General features: G+C 38.4%; 1 protein-coding gene across 7 annotated transcripts in view; it reads right to left on the reverse strand.

The window, feature by feature from the left end:
- LOC5571014 (transmembrane protein 53-A) overlaps positions 1-23797 on the reverse strand; it is a 40687-nt gene extending 16890 nt beyond the window's left edge. The window contains exons 1-3 of one of the 7 annotated variants that reach the window (XM_021853754.1): positions 23709-23785; positions 23044-23180; positions 22548-22852 (exon numbers count right to left, since the gene is read on the reverse strand). In XM_021853754.1, coding sequence (XP_021709446.1) covers positions 22548-22772 — 225 coding nt within the window. In that variant the 5' untranslated portion in view covers positions 22773-22852; positions 23044-23180; positions 23709-23785. Of the gene's footprint in view, positions 1-22547; positions 22853-22914; positions 22982-23043; positions 23181-23629 lie in introns of those variants that run through there. The other 6 variants (XM_021853755.1, XM_021853753.1, XM_021853758.1 and 3 more) reach the window with 6 other exon arrangements.
- Between the last annotated feature and the right edge of the window lie 1578 nt (positions 23798-25375).

Raw genomic sequence — 25375 nt, forward strand, 5'->3', positions numbered from 1 at the left:
AGTCTGCCAACATTGTTTCTAACAGCATAATTGGGCTTATTATGCGCTTCAGGTCAGGTGAGACGAATCGAATGACGTGACAATAGGGTTGTTTAGCAATATAGTACATAGAGTACCGTGTACCTTTTAATTCCGCTCCTAAAAGCTTATCTTTGGCAGATACGCGTATTTCGACTACCACTTGCAGTCTTCTTCAGTGTCAGTTACTCGTATCCACAACTGACACTGAAGAAGACTGCAAGTGGTAGTCGAAATACGCGTATCTGCCAAAGATAAGCATTTAGGAGCGGAATTAAAAGGTACACGGTACTCCATCTACTTTTAAGTTTCTCTATATGAGATTCTGCTCAGAGGATTCGAACATTCATTAAAGAATTTAGTACAGTTTTTCGTAGCTTGATCGAAAGAGCATATTTTTCTAAGAAGAATACTTTTTCATTGCACTTTTATATCTTAATTTTGACATTATCAATGATTAATCAAGATTTCAATCTGTAGAACCAATGACATTTCAATTTACATAATTCAATTTACATTACAGCTCGTCCCGTAGCAAATTTTTCTAAGGGGTGATCCAAACGTGATTTTCATACTACAGTCGCCTCTCCACATCTCGATATTGAAGGGACCATCGAGATAGGGAGAGATCGAGACAAAGAACGCATTTTTAATGAATACTAGATTGAAAACCACTCCGTTACCAGGAAAATAATAAACAAGTAGACGTCACTTCGTGCTCTCGAACTGTTTTGAATCAGTGAAACCGGGTCTAGTAACTTTTGATAATAGGAATATCGACATACGGAGAGAAAAACTTGAACGGAAATCAACAAAGTACACATCGAGATAGGGAGATATCGAGATATAGAGGATATCGGGATACGGAGAGTAAAAATGTATGGAGAATGAAGGGACCTAAGAAATCATCGACATAGGGAGAGATATCGAGATATAGAGCATCGAGATGAGGAGAGTCGACTGTAACTTCATACGTGCTTTACAAATAGTTCCAGGACACTAAAGATTATGAAACATTGGATTCTGACTCAATTTTTAACGAAGAATCAGAATGTCTAAAAAACTGGATACTCTCAAACAAGTCAATTGTCAACTCGCCGATTTCATTAACCCAAACAGTTATTGCGATTTGAATATGTCTTTGTGGTAAAAAATGATGCTGCTAGTAACAGCTGCTAGCAGCATCATTTTGTTTATCACAAAGAAATATTCAAATCGCAATACCTTTTTTGTTTTTCGATATTTTTGCACCATTTTTCACCATTTGTCAATAACTATTCTATTTTTAGGATCTGTGCTGATTTTGTTCATTAGTCAGCAGGATCCAGAGATATTCCAAAATTCTTTGGGGATCCGACGTGTAGCCATAACTTACGTAAATATCTCAGGCTGCAATAATCTTTATCGTTTTCGGATATCCTCTTTTCGGAACAATACATTAATGAGAGTGTGTGACAAAAAATCAATTTGGTGCAGTCGTTTCTAAGAATACTTAACCGATTTGAATGATTTTTGCAAAGCAGCTCCTTATTATCTGTCATTGTATAACCTACATATTTTTGTTTTATTATATTGGCAAAAAAAATGGCGGTGAAAAAAATATATGAGAAATTTAAAACCAGATGACTAATGTTTACTGTTGACACATATTCTGAAAATATAATAGTTTTTTGAGAACTTGTTGAAAATGGTGCAAAAATATTAGGAACTAAAAAGTTATCGCAATTTGAATATTTTTGTGGTGAAAAATGAAGCTGCGTCTCACATCACTCGAGGTGACATCGACTAGTCTGGACTCACGCGACGCGCAGAATAAGCCTGAGTACTTAACTTCCAACTTCGTAGGATATATGAGTGTGTTGCTGGGTCCAATAGCTTTCGTTAAATAAACACATTCAAATTGGCTAAGGTAGAGATGAGCGATTTTTTTCCTTGCGGTATTACAGTCGACTCTCCACATCTCGATGTTCTACATCTCGATATCTCTCCCTATGTCGAGATGTGGAGAGGCGACTGTATTCTTCGAATCGAGATCATGGTTAATTCTCAGCTTTGCTCTTAATAACAGTGTGGATGAGATTATCAAAAGTAACAAGAGTGTTATTAGCGTCCCATTTTCTTAGCATACCGTAAATATGCTGAAGCGAACTTCTACAATGTAAATCTATAGAAACCGTTTCACTTTATTTTACGTGAAATACGTAATACGTGTCTTGTCAAAGTTGTCTTCGAATTGATAACAGGGCTGGTAACAAGTAAGTTTCTTAAAAATACGAACTTTAGAGACCTCATGGTAGAAACAATGGACCAAAAAAAGATTGAATTGGAACCAAAAAGGGACCGAATAGCAATGAAATAGAGAAATATGACAGAAACCCCGGTCAGACATTTATATTTTATCATTTTTTGAATTGCCTCGGCCAGATCATTTAAATTGCAATTGCATTACATTTTTCAAGTATTTTTTACAGCAATTTCATCAAAAACAAATTTAGGTATTTGCCCGAAGTTTCCTTCAGATATTACTCCGAAGATTTCTTCTGGAATTATTGAATGATTGTTATTTAAACGTCTTTTTTATGAAAATCCTCCATGAGTTTCGTTGAAGATATCTTAAAGAAACTAAGCAGTTTTTTTTTCGAGTATAGCTACAGGAATTATTTAAGACATTACGCCATTATTTGCTTCAGGAATTTCTCTAAGTCTTACGGAGTGATTTTTTCATCGATTGCGCAAATATTTCTCCAGCGCTGCTTCCAATGATTTCTCAAGATTTCCTCCGAAATGGATCATTAAAACAACCAAAACGGCCGTTATGAAATGCATATATAGCGCCACCGTAGACTTGTGTGTTTGACAGAACAGTAATGCATGCTGTCACATTGTTAAATCCCATATACGGTGGTGCCGCTGTTTTGATGCGGTGAGTGCCAAATGATTGAACTTATATGTTTTTAAATTTCAAAACCAGGAATATACCGTAACCCGGTAAAACATTGATGAGTGGGTAACATTGATCGGATGGACCCTACCCGTAAAAAGTTCTAATCAACATTTATCGATGGATTTTTTTCAATGCGTGAATGGTGATTCTTTTTTTTCTTGAGAGCTTAGTAAAAATTTAGGTTTTTGCTAAAATTGAGTTTGTTCATGCGTAAACACTTCAACTTTTCGAAACAATGATTTCCATGATTAAGATTCATAGTTTATGAATAACACTATCAAAGTTGCATGCCTCACATGACTTCTGCAAACGGTATGATTTCTTGCTCATGTGGCTATTACTAAACAAGGCATCGCCGAAAGCGATTTCCTTGTCAAAATTTTCATAAGTATGTTCAGTAGAATTTTATTAGGAAGTTGGGTAAACTGCGAAAGTAATTCGTGGAGAAAATGTTGATGAATTTGTGAAGGAATCCATACGAAAATGTCTAGAAGAAGAACTGAAAAAATCGGCGTAGAAAGTCCTTGACGACTTCTTCTAAGGTTTTTTGGAAAAATTCCATGATGAATTACACTCCGACTTCTTTTTACAACCGTTTTTTTTACCGACAGTTCTTTTTCCGACCACTTTTTTACGACCGAAATTTAGATTAACGACCGTTTTTATAAATGATGATTATCTTAAAAAGTATTCAAAATAGAGGATCATGATGTTCAGCAAAATTGTTCAGTAGTTCAAGGGCTAACATATGGTGGTCATTCAATTGCGGAATTCTGCCACTAGGCGGCGCTAGTGAGCATAGAACTTTTGTTTTGCGGATAACTCACGATCCTGACCACTTAGAAAGATGGCGTCTTCGGCAAAGTTGTTCAGTAGCTCAATGACTATCATTATTCTAGCCAAGAGATTCGAGATTTGGCAACCAGGCGGCGCTAGTGTGCATAGATTTTTTGTTTTCCTGATGGCTCAGGATCCTGGCCACTTAGAAAGATGGCGTCTTCGACAAAGTTGTTCAGTAGCTCAAGGACTATCATTTTAAACGCTTAAAGTTCAAAATTTTGCCACCAAGCGGCGCTAGTGAGCATGAAACTTTTGTTTTGCGGATATCTCAGGATCCTGGCCAATTAGAAAAATGGCGCCTTCGGCAAAGTTGTACAGTAGCTCAAGCGCTATCATTAAAAAAAATATGAGATTCGAAATTTTGCCACTAGGCGGCGCTAGTGAGCATATAATTTTTGTTTTGCGGATAGCTCAGGATCCTGGCCACTTAGAAAGATGGCGTCTTCGGCAAAGTTGTTCAGTTGCTCAAGGACTATCATTATTCTAGCCAAGAGATACAAGATTTTGCCACCAGGCGGCGCTAGTGACCATAGAATTTTTGTTTTCCCGATAGCTCAGGATCCTGACCACTTAGAGAGATGGCGTCTTCGACAAAGTTGTTCAGTAGCTAAAGGACTATCATTATAAACGCTATAAAGTTCAAAACTTTGCCACCAGGCGGCGCTAGTGAGCATGAAACTTTTGTTTTGTGGATATCTCAGGATCCTGGCCACTTAGAGAGATGGCGCCTTCGGCAAAGTTGTTCAGTAGCTCAAGGACTATCATTTTAAACGCTTAAAGTTCAAAATTTTGCCACCAAGCGGCGCTAGTGAGCATGAAACTTTTGTTTTGCGGATATCTCAGGATCCTGGCCAATTAGAAAAATGGCGCCTTCGGCAAAGTTGTACAGTAGCTCAAGCGCTATCATTTAAAAAATTATGAGATTCGAAATTTTGCCACCAGGCGGCGCTAGTGAGCATATAATTTTTGTTTTGCGGATAGCTCAGGATCTTGGCCACTTAGAAAGATGGCGTCTTCGGCAAAGTTGTTCAGTTGCTCAAGGACTATCATTATTCTAGCCAAGAGATTCAAGATTTTGCCACCAGGCGGCGCTATTGAGCATAGAATTTTTGTTTTCCCGATAGCTCAGGATCCTGACCACTTAGAGAGATGGCGTCTTCGACAAAGTTGTTCAGTAGCTAAAGGACTATCATTATAAACGCTATAAAGTTCAAAACTTTGCCACCAGGCGGCGCTAGTGAGCATGAAACTTTTGTTTTGCGGATATCTCAGGATCCTGGCTACTTAGAAAGATGGCGCCTTCGGCAAAATTGTTCAGTAGCTTAAGCGCTATCATTATAAAAATTACGAAATTCAAGATTTTGCCACCAGGCGGCGCTAGTGAGCATAGATTTTTTGTTTTCCCAATAGCTCAGGGTCATGACCACTTAGAGAGATGGCGTCTTCGACAAAGCTGTTTAGTAGCTCAAGCGCTATTATTATAAACGCTATGAGGTTCAAAATTATGTCACCAGGCGGCGCTAGTGAGCATGAAACTTTTGTTTTGCGGATAGCTCAGGATTCTGGCCACTTCGGAAGATGGCGCCTTCGGCAAAGTTGTTCATCAGCTCAAGGACTATCATTATAAAAGCTATGATATTCAAAATTCCGCCACCAGGCCTCGCTAGTGTGCATAGAATTTTTGTTTTGCGGATAGCTCTTGATTATGACTATTCAAAAATGTGGCGACTTGGGCAAAGTTGTTCAGTTGCTCAAGGACTATCATTATAAAAGCTATGAGATTTAAAATTTTGCCACCAGGCAGCGCTAGTGAGCATGAAACTTTTATTTTGCGGATATATCAGAATCCTGACTACATAGACATGGTGTCTTGAGCAAAGTTGAGCTACTCAACAAGTTTACCGAAGACTCCATCTTTTTTAGTGGTCAGGATCCTGAGCTATCCGCAAACAAATAATCTATGCTCACTAGCGCCGCCTGGTGGCCAAATCTCGAATCTCTTGGCTAGAATTATGATAGTCCTTGAGCTACTGAACAACTTTGCCGAAGACGCCATTTTTCTAAGTGGCCAGGATTCTGAGCTATCCGCAAAACAAACATTCTATGTTCACTAGCGCCGCCTGGTGGCAAAATTTCGAATCTCATAACTTTTATAATGATAGCGCTTGAACTACTGAACACCTTTGCCGAAGGCGCCATCTTTCTAAGTGGCTAGGATCCTGAGCTATCCGCAAAACAAAAGTTTCATGCTCACTAGCGCCGCCTGGTGGCAAAATTTTGAATCTCATAGCTTTGATAATGAAAGTCCTTGAGCAACTGAACAACTTTGCCCAACAACTTTCTAAGTGGCCAGGATCCTGCGCTATCCGCAAAACAAACATTCTATGCTCACTAGCGCCACCTGGTGGCAGAATTTCATAACTTTTATAATGATAGCGCTTGAGCTACTGAACAACTTTGTCGAAGACGCCATCTTTCTAAGTGGCTAGGATCCTAAGATAAACGCAAAACAAAAGTTTCATGTTCACTAGCGCCACCTGATGGCAGAATTTTGAATCTCATAGCTTTTATAATGATAGTCCTTAAGCTATTGAACAACTTTGCCGAAGACGCCATCTTTCTAATTGGCCAGGATCCTGAGCTATCCGCAAAACAAAAATTCTATGCTCACTAGCGCCGCCTGGTGGCAAAATCTCGAATCTCTTGGCTAGAATAATGATAGTCCTTGAGCTACTGAACAACTTTGCCGAAGGCGCCATCTTTCTAAGTGGCTAGGATCCTAAGATAACCGCAAAACAAAAGTTTCATGCGCACTAGCGCCGCCCAATGGAAAAATTTAGAATCTCATAACTTTTATAATGATAGCGCTTGAGCTACTGAACAACTTTGCCGAAGACGCCATCTTTCTAAGTGGCTAGGATCCTGAGCTATCCGCAAAACAAAAATTCTATGCTCATTGCCACCTGGTGGCAAAATTTCGAATTTCATAACTTTTATAATGATAGCGCTTGAGCTAATGAACAACTTTGCCGAAGACGCCATCTTTCTAAGTGGCTAGGATCCTAAGATAACCGCAAAACAAAAGTTTCATGCTCACTAGCGCCGCCTGATGGCAAAATTTTGAATCTCATAGCGTTTATAATGATAGTCCTTGAGCTACTGAACAACTTTGTCGAAGACGCCATCTCTCTAAGTAGTCAGGATCTGGAGCTATCCGGAAAACAAAAATTCTATGCTCACTAGCGCCGCCTGGTGGCAAAATTTTGAACCTCATAGCGCTTATAATGATAGTCCTTGAGCTACTGAACAACTTTGCCGAAGACGCCATCTTTCTAAGTGGTCAGGATCCTGATAAATACGCAAAATAATAGTTGCTAAGCATTATATTTTTCTGTTCCGCTCAAGTTTGATGGTTTTGATCTTTACTTTATTCTTCTTAAACAGTGTTGCCAGCCACATGAACATTTATGATTCGGCCGACTGTATGGCACGCAACACTTCCTTCAACTTTGGTGAATATTCGGTATCGTTATCTCTAAATTTTTTTGGTATTTGCATATCACACCCCCATAAAATTGGCTCTTTTGATAACAATCGAGCAGTGTTGCCATCTATTACCAAAATATGAAAACTTGAACGACCATTTTGGAAAGTTCTCAACCCATGCTTCAACTTTGCCGAAAATGTCGAATCAGTATTTCCGCATCTAGACGTTGCATTTTTCAAAAACATAATTATAACCCTGATTTTTTACGACCGATTTTTTTTACGACCCCCCGATAACGGTTGTAGGGGCCCAGATAGCCGTAGCGGTAAACGCGCAGCTATTCAGCAAGACCAAGCTGAGGGTCGTGGGTTCGAATCCCACCGGTCGAGGATCTTTTCGGGTTGGAAATTTTCTCGACTTCCCAGGGCATAGAGTATCTTCGTACCTGCCACACGATATACGCATGCACAGTAAGGCACAGTAAGCTCTCAGTTAATAACTGTGGAAGTGCTCATAAGAATACTAAGCGGAGAAGCAGGCTCTGTCCCAGTGGGGACGTAACGCCAGAAAGAAGAAGCGATAACGGTCGTAAAAAGAGGTTGAGGTGTACTACAAAAAACTTTATGTCCCAGAAAGCATGGGACTGTGATAACGAGAATAATAGTATTTTGTTTCGAACAAATCTTTATACAAGTGCTCCGTGGATCACGATCTGAAAACCGCTATCTACTACTGGACTACTGGAGAAATCGGTAGAAGAATTGATAGATATAGGTATTTCTGAAGGAAATTCTCAAATAGTAAATGGGGAAATTTTCAGAGTAATTGCTGTGAAAATAACTGGAGCTAGTTCCGTTGGATTGCCTGGGGATAATTCTGAATAAAATCCGTAAAATTGATTCTCATAAAAATCTGGACGAATTCTTTGAAAAGTCCGGGAGAAATCTATATAGAAAATTCTGAAGGGACGCCTAGAAGAGCTCCTGAAAGTATTCAAGAAGCAAGAAAGAAATCAATAGAAGAAATCTTGAAGCTTTTCCTTGAGAAATATGAAAAAAATTCCCGGAGAATAATTCCACAAGAGAATTCACTGCAAGGAAAAAAATGAAAGCAGTGACTTTAGAGATTATTTTCGTTTAATAAGAGACTTTAATAGACCTTTCATAAAAATAGAGACTTTTTGGAAACCTGCATTAAAATAGATACAAGCCTCTAAAAAGACATTGTGCTACCAGCCCTGTAATAAGGAACTTTGTATTGACGCTTCCTTCAGTGTCTCGATTTATATTGAAGACACTGAATTTAGCATGAAAAGTAATCTAATCGACTCTTTGAAAAGTTTGTCCAAACTGACCTAGTAGCACAGGCTTCGAAATTGATATCAAGTTTATCTTTCAAGGAAACATACTGCAAGCCGATAAATTTTATCTTAATCTTCATAAAACAGACAGACTCTGACTAGACTGATATTGAGTTGTGATGTGGCGCCTTGTACTTTGGTATCTTGGTATGCAAACCACAAAGTAACTCATGACTTCGAATAGGAAACCTTTTATTCTATATTCAATACTTTGATTTGTATCCTTTTATTCTACAGAGATAATGTTTTTTTTTATATATTCAATGGATTGATTTGTATGATTTTGTTCTTTAGACAACGCATTTTGCCGATCGTAAATCATCATTAATACCGTGAATAAAACAAAGCATCACAGAGCAACGCATTTTATCTGGTTTCTCATCGTCCCACTATTTTGCAACGTTCAGTTGCATCCCATCACGAACTGTAACGAATGCACCAATGAATAGCGGTAACAAGCGCATAGCGAGTGACGACTACGACTACAACAGTGCGCAATGAAACCGTACAAAGTCCAAGAAAGTGGCTGCTAATCAAACGTTCTGGCGCTATAGCGCTACAAAACCAGCCGTAACCGCATCGTGAATGCACATCGACTTGCGAGAGGGGCGGTCTGCAGTTGAACGATTGAACTGGCCTATAAATATATCGAACTCGCTAACAGGATGGGCCAGCGGAAAACGCTACATTGTGAGTTTGTTGTGGTAGGTCAATTATTCATGCACAACTTCCACCCGTCAAAAAAATTAATCAAATTCATCAAAAGGCTATATGAACGTTTTGCTTGACCTGGCAAATTTCTGCTCTGAATACCACATGCTCTTTTGTATATTTTGCCTATAGCGCAGTGGACATGCGATTAATGCAGTGAGCGAAGCAATAGCATCAAAAGTGTGATAAATTCTTCCTTGTAATGCTTCTGCTGTTGTACATTCAGAACAAGACGAGAACCGCAAGATATACAGTTAATCCAGAAATCATACAAAATATAAAGGGGTCATGCACAAATTACGTCATGCTCCGAGGAGAGGAGGGGGTTGAGCCAAGCGTGACAAGCATTACAAAAATTTCGGAGGACTCATAAAACGTGACAAAAAAGTTGAAATTTAGCGTGACATAATTTGTGTACCATCCCAAAGAAAACTAAGAAGTTCCGCGCATTTTTATTGTTTTGAATTATTTCAAAAAAGTTCTTCCCTTGAACACTGGAAAATTTCATCACAGTATCCCTTTGTGATCTATGGATGACACTGCGGAATACGGTTCTGTCTCAAGCACCAAAATACCGCTATTAACTTAATTAAAGATTGCTGAATACATTTCCATTTTCAGAAACATCATAGCACGTCTAGTTTTTTAGATACTAGCTGTTGAAAATGCATGCAAGTTTGCCAGCTTGTATGGCAATTTATTTGCTTAATTTGCCTCAGAACTCAAACTTCATGTTTATAACAATACTTATAAACAAAGTTCATAATCAGTGCTGGGAATGGTAATAGTAGTAGGCTTGAATTTTCGCGAAAATCACATGGCTCTCCAGTACAGTAGTTCAAAAACGTGAATCTCATCAAGTAGCCTATTTTGGGTGCACGAATTTTCTAAATCATGAGTGTCATTGAAGGCTCTGAATGCGGGAAATGCAGCGGGAAATAGAACATTTTTCTACAGTAAGGTGTTTTGCTATTTCCAAGGCTTTTTGCCTACAGCAGCGATGGGAGTGAGTTTCACTGGCTTCGCTGACTGTGATTGGCTTTGCTTGGCTACTGTAGAGTGAATTTCAAGATTTTTCCCAACCCTGTTGATAATACTTCCAATGCTCAAATGTTATTTTTTGTTGGTTTAGAAAAGTTTTGTATTTTGCCATATAAGAGAAACGAAGAATTTTGTATGGAGACTGTATGCATGTTGAAAAAAAACGATTTAATCTAAATTTAACCGTGCAATTTCAACTAAATTATATCTGAAATGAATGTTGAAGTTCTATTTTGTATGCTTGGTGGATTAGATCCAAAAAAAATTGATAAATCATTGTTTAATTTTTATGTAAACATCAATAAAACCAGTGTTTTATGCAATTTTGGCGACCTGTAGCTAAAAATTGTGACGTGCTGGAACATTTCTGAGAACGGCATCTGATTCAACAGCCCAAAATCTACTAGAGACACATAATTTGATTTTTGACACACGCAAAAATGTCATTTTTGTTACGCTGTGTGACCTGTAAAACTACACCAATAATTTTTGTTAGATAGAAATTCCAATTCATGAAAAGTGAGAGTGCGATTTGAATTCAAATTCAATTGAGACACTAGTATGAGAGAGACAAAAGGTTATGTGTCTAATATGTAACAAATTTGCTATAGGTAACTCCTTTTACACAGCACTTAATTAGCGTCAAAGAAGCATTTCGATTGCTCTAGACCAGTGATTCCCAAAGTGACCAGATTAGCCCCCCTGGGGGCGATTTTCAGGTCCAAGGAGGCGAAAATTTGTAAAACTGAATTTGGAGGACGAAAATGCTAGAAAGGGGGCGATAGTGGGAGCAATTTAAAAACAAAAATATAATCATTGATAGATAATAGTTTGTAGAGTACAATCATATTTTAATGACAGCATATTCATCTGAGGAAGAATTGATTTGACACCTAACTATTTCTTCGGTTCTTTACCTCTAAACGAGCTCGATTTTAAATTATGATAGGCAAATTTGACGATTGTCATGAAATGTGAATGGTTTTCGCCAAAATAACATTGAATGCATTTTTAACCCCTCTACCGGCAGCTTCATTTTTTACCGCAAAATAAATATTTCTGCACCATTTTTCCACAAGTTCTCAAACAACTCTTCTAGTTTAGAAATCCGTGTCGATATTAATTATTGGTGATCTGGTTTTAAAGATATTCCGATGTTCTTCGGGGGACCGACATTTTCAATATAAAATGTTTTTGGCGGCCATTTTGTTTTTGATCAATTTATCAAAAAAATAAAATGTGGGCTATATAACGCCAGGTAATCAAAAGCTACTCCGAAAAAATCATACAAATCGGTTCAGTATTCTTGGAGATATCTGAAAATTACGATATGATGTTTTTCGAAGTTTTTAAGATCTTTATTTGGCCAGCGTGGTTCCAGAAACCTAAATGATCATTACTTAGAGACGGCTGCACCAAATTGCTTCATTTTTTCACAACATATTCTCATTAATGAATTGTTCCGAAGAGTGAATATCCGAATGCGATTAAAATTCTGCAGCCTGAGAAATTAACGGGGGGTTCTAGTTACGGGTCGGTCCCCCAAGGAATTTTGGAATATCTTCAACACCAGATGACCAATGATCAATATCGACACAGATCCTAAAACTAGAAGAGTTTTTTGAGAACTTGTGAAAAAACGGTGCAAAAATATTGCAAAACAAAAAAGTTATAACGATTTGAATTTTAATTTTGCGGTAAAAAATGAAGCTGCCTGTAGAGGGATTACAGTCCAAAGTAAAGTTAAAAGTCACCAATTTTGTTAGGTAATCTTTAAAATGAGGCATCTTAAGTTTATATTATTTCTCACGCATTTGTTATAATACTCATTTTAATATTTTGTTGGCACACAAGCTAATCAGTAATCATAGTACAAACCATTTCATAAATACATTTTTGTTGGACAAAAAGCTGGTTCCAATGATAAAATCACTGTGTGTCGTATACGTAAATTCCCTGAGCGAAAATTACATGGATTGAAGCAAAATATTTTGAATTGGACGTTGTATTTCAGTGAATAAAGAGATGAAAAGTCTGGGTTTACTGATATTTTTTTATATTTTGTATATAAATTGGACCTTGGATTGGAGTTTTTACAGAACAGCCGAAAATGTATAACCCAAAATATCCGAATTTTTTTTCAACAACTTTGACAGATACGCGTATTTCGACCTCAACTAGCTATACTAGGCCGTCTTCAGTGTCGTGTACTAGACTCGACTTGAAGAAAACCATCGTATGCACACATTATATATTAACACTAGGTATAAACGTATTCCCCTACCAATTATTATTATTTTTTTTTTAACTTATAATTTATGAGCTTTAGGTACATTCCATCCCTCTTTTGTTGATACTTTAAATGCTGAAAGGTACATCACGGGAACGATTAGTAGGTACCAAGTTGAATAGCCATGTATTGCCGTTGTCGTTGTCTCTGTTGAGTAGCGTCGTAGGTACTTGTTTGCAAATTTCCAGACTCTCCGCCACATCCAGTTTCCAAGGAGAAGAAACATTTCTCAAAATTTTGATATCGGCCGTCGTAATTGTATGTCCTTCTGAAAAGATATGTTCTGCCAAATCTAAGGTGGCACCTAAAGCTCATAAATTTTAAGTTAAAAAAAAAATAATAATAATTGGTAGGGGAATACGTTTATACCTAGTGTTAATATATAATGTGTGCATACGATGGTTTTCTTCAAGTCGAGTCTAGTACACGACACTGAAGACGGCCTTACAGTTGAGGTCGAAATACGCGTATCTGTCAAAGGATACAAACTCTAGTGGAATTAAATGGTATAGTACTAAATTCGGTTTTTTCATCTACTCATAAATCTGAGTGTTCGAGTTAATACGTAGGTCAATTGAAGTGAAAATATCAACGAAACTAAGATTTTAGAAAACCACTTTTGAAAATTACTTAACTTTTAGCTCGGAAGACTTGTGGTTTTTCAGTAAGGTGAATATCGTTATGATATGATGTCAAATCTGATACCTTTAGAATTCTTTTTGAATGGGTTGCAATTATTAATGGATGTATTTTCGGTGGGGCAATGAAAGTTTTCGGAAATATGTGTTTTGCTCACGTTTTTTGCATGGTGTTCGTTTTACCACCAACCGCTGTTCATTTTACCCACATAGTGCAGGTATAAAGAACATTTGCATCACTTTTTGATAGCGATGAAAATATGTGAACATTTGTCTATTTTAGTTTGAATCCATGTCGCTGTTATAGATTACATCCCTGTTTTTGATGTTGTGCGTAGATCTATACAAATTTCTCGTTTTTCTATAAGAAACAAGATGATTTCCTTAAGGTGTTCAATTTACCACCCCTTCCCCTATCATGTGGCACACCAATCATTAATTTTTTTCACCGGGAGGTTTGATGATGCATTTTGAGTAATTGCCCAGTAAACACACCATCGTATATGACGGGATATAAGAGTACAAATGTGGAGGCGATATACGCACATCTTGCACGTAGCCTTATGGCGCATGTACGTATATCGCCTCCACATTTGTACTCTTATGCGCTATCGTATACGAGTTTGTGTTTACTGGGTGTGTGGAACATAGTGTCATTTAAAAGTATTTTCGAGATATCCTGGAGCATGTTCCGGGAGCATGGAAAATTATGTCAATCCGATGATTGTAATTCATATCATGGGACAAATTAATCTTCAAGGTTTTTCGCCGGGAGATTGAGTAATATGCTGCAAGAAAGTATTCAGTATGCATAGTATTATACTTCCAGCGAAAAAAACTTGAAAAATGATGATGTCGCATGATATGGGTTGTAATCGTTGGATTTATGCTCTTTTCAGGGTCCCGGAATCGGCTCCAGAATAAATAACATCTTGGAAGTACTTGTGATTGACCCTATGTTGCAAGAAATTAGTCAATTCGTATCATATTATACCAGAGAAAAAACATGAAGATTGACGTGTCCCATGATAAAGTTTGCAATCATTAGATTGATGTTTTTCTCCAGGGTTCCGGAATCGGCTCCAGAACACCCCGGAAGTATTTGTAATTGAGTATAAATTACTTTATGGCCTTATTATACTTCTGGTGAGATATCTTGAAGATTGATGTGTCGCATGATATGGTCTGCGATCATCGTATTGATTTCCTTTTCCAGGGTCCCGGAATCGTGTCTAGGATATTCTGGAAGTACTTGTAGATGGCCCTATGTTCCATACAATTACTCAATAAGCGTTGTATTATATTTCTGTTGTAAAATCTTTAAGATTGATGTGTCGCATGATATAGGGTTTCAATGCTAGTAATGGACCCCTTAGTAGCTGAAATTCATTCTAGACGCTTTTCCGCAATGATATCTCAGACGCATATACGTTTTGTGGAGTCTAACAACAAATTCAATGTCTTTACTTCATAGTACGTCTATGAAACATACAAAATCATTCGATTTTTCCATCGAAATATGCATTTGAAAATCTGTTGTCCGATAGATTTAGCTCACGGTTTCGCGCGTGTTTTCGTCGCTGGAGATTTTTTTGTTTTGTTTTTTTTTCCTGTTTTGGAGCGTCTTGCTGGGTAGTGCTTCGTAAAGCCCAAGCAGGACAGTTCGGCTCTGCATCGTCAGATAGATTTTGTTCAAGGTTTCGCGCGTGTTTTTGTCGCCGGAGATTTTTTTTTACGCGTATCGTTATTTTATACAATCCGATGACCCTGGAGGGATCGGTTTTGCTTTTGACTGGTTATTGAGCAAAAATATTACTGCACAATCGACAAGCATTTCGCGAAATACTATTTATACTATAAATAAGCTATTGTTTTCTCTTTTGATTGCCGGCATTCAAAAGATTAATTTGAAAACGCTTAAGCAACAAATATTTATGGTCTATCACCAGCTTTCTAGGCGAATCCTGACAATATACCTTCCCCAACCTCCAACTCCGTAGCACTTATGAGGGTGTCGCTGAGTCGGTGGCCTCTCATTAAGTAAGTGCTACATCAACATTTCCTTCCTCTATCCCAAGTTACGGTAAAGATGGGCGTGGCCGGGAATAGCGATATTCATGCTTTTAGTTTTCTTGTTTATGATTTGAACAAGGTATACTCCCCTGCCTTGTTCTTGAAAGTAGTCAGGATGAGATTATTAAAAAGAAACATGAATGTTGCTAGTATCCAATCTACGAAGTATACCGTAACTACGCTAACGCTAACGTTAACGCTATTCACTTTTGGTCCCCAACTGAAGACTCCGGAACCGGTTCCAGGGAATCCGAAAAAAAATCTCCGTGTACCGTATTTAGTCTAGATATTGACCCACGAAACCATATTGAAACCTAAATTTCATGATAACTACGATGGTCCGTTTGGTTTATAAGATAGGGAACCAGACCCAATTCTTGGCACTTTTGATTCACTTCGGCAGTGGGTTTTTTTTGAAAGCTACAAAGCTCATATTTGGCTACAATATACGTCGTAGTGAAGTGCTCCTTATTGAAAAGTTTCAGACAATTCGGCCGAGGAAAAACCCCCATGGAAGTGCCCAAGTGGTTCTGCACCCTACCTACTGCTGCAGCAGCACTAATATATTGTTTTCTATTCCATTTCACAGACCAACGACTAGAGTTGTGCAAAGCCTCACATGATGATCCGGATCCGGTTAAAGGACAGATCATCGTATCTCTCATGTCCCGGGACGGTACCACTGGCGGTACTCCACTGGCAATCGTTGGCCCAGCTGGCGATGTACGGGGCCCAGACGACGACGAAGAGATTTTGAAGGATGAACTACCCGCTGGTTGGGAGGAGCGTCTAACTCAGAATAATCGGGTGTATTACGTGAACCATGTCACCAAAACCACACAATGGGACCGACCAACGGAACCGGCCGGTTCCCTTCCTCCGGCTTTAAGTAACGGAAGCAGTAACAATAGTAGCGCCGACTCGATACCACCCGGTCCGTCGAAATCGGCCACTAATAATAGTATCAATAGTATTCAATCCAGTGACTCCAGTCGAAGGCACTCCACAGAGATAATGCTCAACAACTCCAACAACAAGGAAAATTGCAATTTATCCAAGGACCGACCGAAGGATGTGGAGAACGGAAGTACTGGTGTAACGAACGGTTCAATGATTGGGCCGGGTAATGGGGGTGGTGGAGGCCATGGAAGACATGATGGGAAAAGTCCAGCTCGGATACGTGATGACAGCATGCTGATAACGCCTAGCTCCAGTACTAGCCCGCTAAGCGAGGTCAATAGCCCAGTGACATCGAAACAAACGACTGAGTTGTCCGCGCCGCGGAATCAAGGAGTTTTAAGGTATTGTGAATTACATATTGGGTAGTAACGGTTTACGTAATATCTTATTCGTTTTTGCAGGGATCCTCAGATGTTATCGGGCTTGCCAAATGCAATTGGTTCACTATCGCTTGATCCGTCCGCCGCACGTTCACCTCAATCGAATGGCATTATCCCAAATGCACACAGCACACCGACTTCTAACAGCAGTAATAGTAATAATACTAGCAGTAACAACAGCAACATTGCAAACGTTTCTGCAGGTGGGGGAGGTAATTTTTCAGTGTTTAACAATTCCAGTACCAGTAATGTTAGCAGCAACGGAGTTTTGATGAACGGTTCTTCGGCGAACTCGAATGTCAGTAACAATAGCTCCGTTGCAAACAGCACACCGACACATGCTGTTCGAGATAACGCAAGCAACACGTCGATGTCACAGCAGCAGCCACAAGTGCCTCCGTTTTTGCCAGCCAATCACCACAACGGTAACAGTCGAACAGTGGATGGACATCACATGGAATCGCCATCAGGGCCGGGAAGGTCCCAGCCTCAGCCTCAACAGCCAGCTCTCAATAGCACACCCGAAGGAAGTAGAGAACCATCAGCACAAAGAACGCGTCGCTCTTCGCGTAACACGGATGAGTCATCCTCGCGTAGACGGTCATCTCGAACGACACGGCCGTCACCGGTTATGCCACCACAATGCCGTGGGAGCGCTCCTGTGATACGACCAGCAGTTGATCTTCCTCCTGGTTACGGTATGATTGATAAAGGTAAAATGGTTATTGCAATCTAACTTTTTTATATTCTTTAACAGAAATGCGTACTACCCAACAAGGACAAGTATATTTCTATCATATTCCAACCAAAATGTCCACATGGCACGATCCACGGATACCGCGAGACTTCGATACACAAAACATCGCACCGGAAACCTTGGGTCCCCTGCCGCACGGTTGGGAACAACGAAAGACCGCATCAGGTCGGGTGTATTTCGTAGATCACAACAATCGAACTACCCAGTTCACGGATCCTCGCCTAAATGGACATATCCTACAAATCATCCGGAAACAAGCACAACCTCCTGTCAGCCAGAGTTCTTCCAGCGGATCTGCAGCGAGCGGGTGCTCTTCGACGAATCCGGTTGCAGCAACTGCCCTCAGCTCTCTGTCCGGTGCTGGTCCACAGGTTTCAAACAACGGAGTTTTGACGGCTGTTGCCGGAAGTTCTCGGCTAATGATGCCACCGGAAGCGACCGCTTCCGGCAGTAATGGACTGCCTGTGGTATGTATTGGCTATCAACGTGTTGCATGGAATCAATAAAAAAATGGAACACTGGAAGCACCAAAATTACTCATTTTTTACTGTTTTAACCGTATAAAATTGAAATATTTCAGGAACCTACACCGCACCGAGTACCACCTAACAACATTCCCGATCTGCCGCAAGGGTTGCTGGATGGTGCCGAATCACTGCCCAAGTATCGACGAGACCTGGTCGGAAAGATACGATCATTGCGCGTCGAGCTGCAAGCCCTACAGCCCCAGTCTGGCTACTGCCAGACAAAAAAGCAGAAAGAGAGCCGAAACTGTTTTGATGATCGCACATCAGCCAGGATAATAGATTTGTTGATACAAAAACAGTTGATACATATAATTGATATTCCATGACTCTTTAGTTTTAGTTTAGGATATACAAGTAGAAGACACTCATTTTGGGGTATTTTGATTAAAGCATTATGACTGGCTGCTACACCACTTAAATTTGACCAATTTTCGGTATACTTATGATGAAATATTGAGGAATTTCAAGAACAATTCTTGGGAGATCCTTATGAATTTGAAATCGCTCAAGAGATGGTAAAAGTTATTCGATTTGACTCAAATTTTAAGCATAGCGCAGGATTTCAAACATATTTTAGTGTCAATTAAAAGAAGAAGGGATTGTCCATTTTGTCTACGTATTTTAGATTTCAGGACATCAGATTAGAACAATTCTGTACAAGTAAAAGTTATAATCATAAAAACATACACTCATATGTCCAAAACATTTTTTAGCCATAATTTTAAAGTCTTAGATTTTTTTCCAAAACTGCAGTAATTTGACGGAGTAACCAGACCATGTGGATTACAACAGAATTCAGTGTTGTAAGCAATCACGATAGTCGACACGTTTTCGCTGATATTCGGCAGCGCTTCCCTTAAACATGCACAACACGAGCGATCAAACGAATGTCGAAAAGAAAAATGTCAATTGAATGCCACTGACCGCGATAGCTTCGCTAGGCAACATCACGGTTTTGTTTGTTTCTGTTTTGCTTTTACTGTATGTGTGTCACATTCAACATAACATGCAAGATCGAACTATTCATGTTGTTTATGATCCGATGTCTGAATTCTATACAAAACTTATGATTTATGCAAATGTCATCGTGTAAGACGACATTCAGTTGATACTTTTTTGTGTTTGTCGACGTTCATTCTATAGCTCGTGCTGTGACTGCTGACCATGGCAACGAAACGAACGTCGCACAAAGTGTCGAATGTTTACAGCACTGATTGTAACAGATTTTGTTACACAGTTAGCACGTTTTTTCTAACAAAGTTTGTGAATATTTTGGCTGGTTAGTAGTTAAACAAAAAAAAAACGAAACTGTAACACTATTTCCTCATTAAAACTGGAACAAAATATGTTATAGCTTAAATAAAAATGTAAGTCATTATGTAACAAATCAAACAAAATTATAACTGGTTTTGTTATTTTACATGACAGAATTATATAAAAAATTGCTATTTTCTTTACATGAAATAAAACCGCAAATGTTTAAACACATCCTCTCAGACATTCCAAAACTAATTGTGTTATAATTATGTTTTAAATCGAAACAAATTTGAAACAGATTTCGTTTTTCTTCTTCTTGGCATTAACGTCCTCACTGAGACAGAGCCTGCTTCTCAGATTAGTGTTCTTATGAGCACTTCCACAGTTATTGACTGAGAGCTTTCTTTGCCAAAGTTGCCATTTGCGCATTCGTACATCGTGTGGCAGGTACGATGATACTCTATGCCCAGGGAAGTCAAGGAAATTTCCATTATGAAAAGATCCTGGACCGACCGGGATTCGAATCCAGACACCTTCAGCATGGCTTTGCTTTGTAGCCGCGGACTCCAACCCCTCGGCTAAGAAAGGTCCAAACAGCTTTCGTTATTATAACTGATTTTCTTTTAATTATGTTATAATTTAGCTACTGCATCAACTCAAAGTGCTGCTAGCAAAAATGAAACAAAACTTGTTATTTGTAGCAAATCTTGATATAATTATGATACAATTTGTTGTAATCCACGGATGTAACACATTTTGCATAAAGACGATACGCATAAGGACGTTTCGCATAAAGCAGTTTCATACAATGTGGCATTTTAAAGAAGGCATATAATTATCATTATGCCAAACGTCCTTATGCGAACCATCCTTATGCAAAACGTCTTTATGCGAAACGTCCCACCACCGTAATCCACTGGTCGGGAACGGAAACACCATTTCAATTTTGGCTTGAGAAGTAGAACTAATGAAAAAAGTAGATTTCGGTCAACTGTACAACGTCAATCTACCAGATTACGAAAGAATAGTATTCGAATGGATCTACGACCCGCGGTAGGTCACTTCGAGAGCGTTTTCGACAGTGTTATATTTCAAAGATGGAAGATAGTTATCTTAGTCCAGAAAAAAATATATCATAAAATGGAATAGTGTCTGCATACTGGTTTGAGGTTTTTAATTTTTATTCTTCAAACAAGTGCTGGTATCTTAGTTATCGATCGCTGTTGAAAGATTGCGCCCAGACAACCAGAATGTACGTAAAACGATGTGCAAAGTTCACGTATAAACAAAACAAAATGCACAAATGAACTCAGCAACTTAGCAATTTTATGCGATGAAACGATTTCCGTCACCATTTCGTGCGGGTGTGATGTTATTATTTCAAGTAAACGAGTTTTAACGCTAATTCTGGCTGTCATTTTGAATGCAGCTTCTTCTTCTTCTTTCTGGCGTTACGTCCCCACTGGGACAGAGCCTGCTTCTCAGATTAGTGTTCTTATGAGCACTTCCACAGTTATTAACTGAGAGCTTTCTTTGCCGATTGACCATTTTTGCATGTATATATCGTGTGGCAGGTACGAAGATACTCTATGCCCTGGGAATCGAGAAAATTTCCTTTACGAAAAGATCCTCGACCAGCGGGATTCGAACCCACGACCCTCAGCATGGTCTTGCTGAATAGCTGCGCGTTTACCGCTACGGCTATCTGGGCCCCAATGAATGCAGCTATAATTATAATAAGTAACTTCAATAATGGGTATATAAGCACATGGAATCTCAAAACCAAACTACTGTTTGATATCATTGCAGATGGAACTGGATTGAAGAATATTAATAGAGATGATGGATAAGTTTTTTTGCATTAAATTATAGAAAAAAAATCACATACAAAAGTATTTCGTAACGCTGGTGGGTGTTCTAAAGATGTTACAGCCAGGCCCAGAATTGGGGGGAGGGGGGTGCCAAGGGGACAAATTCTATATGAGAGGTTTGAAATCTTTGGTGAAAAATAGCTTTAAAGCTTTCCACACAAACTATATAGAAGCAAAAAAAAAAAAAAATAGCCAACTTTTCAAAAATAACCTTTAAATACTTTTGGAAAGCTTTAAAACAGTAGAATTTTTATATGTTTATAGCTCACAATCGATCAAGATGTCAACCCCTCATATCTTTAAGAACGAACAACTCAACTTAAATTCAATACGTTAGTTTGTGGAATCCTAGAACGTGCAGAATTTCGTTTCAAGGGGCCTCTTTTATTAGACCTGACCTGAAGCCCAAATTCGGCACTGGTTACAGCTCATACCAAATTTGCCAAATATTCATACAAAATGTGTTATGAGGGTTACAAAATGACCAATTTCAGCGTTATGAAATTCGTGAATGGACTCTAAGTTGAAAAAAGCGTGACGAACACCATTATAAGTCTTTAACAATTTGTTCAGAGATTTTCAGAATAGATATCAATAAATTTTTTATTACGTTGAGTTCAACAAAATCAATCATTTTTTCCAAATAAATAAGTATATTTTTAACACGATCGAATGAAAAATGTTAAGTATATTGGGCACAGTATACCTCTAGGCGTTTAATGTTATATGTAAATTTCTGACTTTGATTACATAAATGGCCCCAATTTGTAAAAATACTTTTCACCAAGAGATTTAAGACCGCATTCAAGTTCTTCTATAACTAGGCTGTCATGGATAAATGACGAACTTTTTAAAACTTCATCAAACGATGATTGTAGGACAGAATTTATAAATGTTTAAAAAATGCTAAAATCGCATCAATTTTCAATATTTCAACATAAAACCTGAAATGTTCGCAACTCCAACAAAAATAGCTCTAACATAATATGGTTTCGTATTAATAAATATTCTTTACTTTTTACTTTCATTTTGCTTCATTACTGATAAACAGAAATTATGTTATTTTTTAATATGTCAGAAGTTCCGGACTATCAAAGCTACTGCATTATTAAAGATACCCCGCTTTAGGGTACAATAATATACTGAAATTGCATTAAAGTTTGTTAGACCAAGAATCTAAATGGAAGTAAAATAGTCATTAGCATTTTTCTTAGCCCTGCCTGTAAACTTGAACACCTAGGTACGGCTCAAACTTACTCAACTTGGAGTAGATAAAGCACAGCAAACTTGTTATCACACACATATTCAAAATGCACACTATCGGGTAGCATATCAGGTATTAATAAGCAATGAAAGGAGTTTTAATTTTGGGACATCTTGTGGGGGTGCTTACATGCTGATCTGAAGCGATAGCAGCGTTTAGCAGGGCCGCCTGGCTGTGCTGCTGCCTTTGCTGCAGTTCATAGTGCTTCTGTGGCAGCCGATAGACAGCGGAGCTGAACCGTGCGACGGAACCAATCTGCCGATCCAGGGTACACTTTCTGATATTGTTCGCCAGGTTTGCATTGGCACTTTTCGCTGCAGCTGTGGCCACTAGTCGTATCGAAAGAAATGCCATTGTGGTCGATGCACACACTCGATTTTTTCTTCTTTGTCTGTATCACAAGTAATGGCAAATGTGATGGCCTGGGTGTTTAACTATTTATGCAATGGAATAATTAAATGTAGGAAAAAAACGTCCGTGCTGGAGCCAGTTTTACCACTCTTCACCACTCTCTCACTTCAGAACGACTGAACTTTTCTTCGGTGTAAAGTATGTGCGATGGGCAACAGAAACGTAGAAAAACTGATGAACAACGGAATGAATGGAAGGGCTGACTGATACTTACACTATCACCTTAAGCGTATCTTACAGTCACAAAGCCACCAACACTAACGGTGATAGATGTGTATGAACACCGTACACATATCGAGTTTGTTTCAGTAATGTGAATTCATTCAACCGCTGCCTTTCGTTTCACTTGAACTAGGAACAAAATTTTACATTACAGTTCAATGTTAAACCTCGATTATCAAAAATTAGAAATAATAACAAAATTCGTATATTAGAAACGTTATATAATACTAAATAATATTACTAAACAGGAAAATGCCATTCCTGGCAACACTGATAAATTGTAATATATTATTTAGAACAGTATAGACCAGTAAATGAAACTTTCTAGATATCACTTTTATCACAAAATCATAAACAATTATGGTTTAGCCGAATATTGTCGTCATTGCAATTTTTTTCAAACACACAATCTCTACTAATGGTATGATCTTTTTGACACTTGAACTTTATCCTATACTATCACTTATGAGCCTTATAAGCGGTATGGTACGAAACCAACGAAGTGGTATGATGCGTATAGAAGAACGATGATTATGAGCAATTAATTTCGCATATATACCGCAATATGCTTTACGTACAATCAACGTCGGACTTTCCCGATTTTTGCCCGAAAATCAATCTAACAAAAACTGTGGAATGAAAAGTGGGATTATAAACCTGCGGCTCCGGTCACGGACGACGACGAGACGTGAATCCACCACTCAATACGTGGGTTTTGAATGAACTGAATAGCGACTCGAGTATAGGTTGTTCAATCACGAATGAAGATAGCCGCACATGCCTAAGTAATTCGTGTTGCCAGAAGATTTCCAACAACGTGTTATCCTCGCAACAGCAAGATTCGTGTCCTTGCGGTGTAAATCCGTGATATTAGCAATCTATTTGTAAACATTTACACGTGGTTGTTCCACATAGCAAACCATCATCTCATTTATCGACATTAGACTGGCCCACTTTAGTATGGGAGAAAAATAAAGTTGTATAATTCCACGGGGCACCCACCAGTATTATTCTTTAGGGTTAGAGGAAGACTTCCTGAAAGTTTCAGCTCATTTGGTCGTTCCATGAGCTGGCGCAATTGAATTGAAGTTAATATGGGATTTTCAGCTCCAACATATAGGAAACAGCACATCATCTCCTGTTTGAGTCAGGAAAATTGTTGATCGCGTTCAATTGAACCCAAAATGTCAAAAACACTACTTGATACTATAGCAAACAATATTGTAGAAGGTTGTATGATGATTCAAATTGATAAAGTTTGTGTTTTAACTATCTGAAGTAGATTTGCAATATTGCATAGTATTCCTTCAACTTAGCTGGATGGTAGCCACCAAGCGCATCATAGCCACCTATGACGCTGGGCGAGCTGCGGCACAAGGTGCATGCACATGTGTGATTGTACGGGAGTGCTGATATAAGCCAAACTTTCAACAACTGAAAGCTTAATGAAAATGAGCTTAAATCCAGATACAACCTTTGGCAACAATGTTCATTAGCGTATCAACTAGTGAATTTGTCATTCTGGGCTCAATTGAACGCGATTAACTAGTGTACGAAACGAAACAGTGCCATAGGATCAATTTTCAATATATTTGAGACGAATATTCCATACAAACTTCAAATTGAATGCGCCAGCTGAGGGAGCAATCAAATGAGTTGAAATTTTGAGAGAGCTTTTTTCTTACCCTAAGGCACATATCTAGGGGGTGCCCCGTTGAATTTTACAACTTTTTTGTTTAAGGGCCAGTCTAATCGACATACATAATTCGATTTCTGGGTGATTTATACGATTTACGACTTTTGCTTCTTTTATTCCTGCAATTCATGCTTACTGAGACAGAACTTGATTTTCACCATAGTATTCCTTGAAAACTTTCACAGTTATCAACTACAGTCATACCCATGAGCGAAATGACCTTCCCCCTCAAAGCACCACTAGAAAAATTGTAGCCCCTCTTAAAAAATAAAACTGGGGTTCGTTCAAATACTGAATACCTTCAAAAATAGCAATTTTCGACACTCACTTGCCCCCTCATAACGCTTTTTGTATGAATATTCAACCCAAATAACACCGAAAACATTTTCTCTGATAGCAGATAGCAGATCTTGTTGTATTAGAGATATAATAGTGAATATCATGACATCTTGTGTTATAAAATAGTTATAAAATAGCTCTCAGAAAACAAATCATCTAAAACGGTTTATTAAACTTTATGTATCGAAGGTTGTAAAATGTAAGTTGTAATAATGTTTTTTATACAAGATGCAAACATCGATAAAATCTTCGAAATTGATAAATATGTATACAATTTTGATATCATTCG

The sequence above is a fragment of the Aedes aegypti genome, chromosome 3 (genome assembly GCF_002204515.2).
Source record: "Aedes aegypti strain LVP_AGWG chromosome 3, AaegL5.0 Primary Assembly, whole genome shotgun sequence".
In the NCBI taxonomy this organism is placed as follows: Eukaryota; Metazoa; Arthropoda; class Insecta; order Diptera; family Culicidae; genus Aedes; species Aedes aegypti.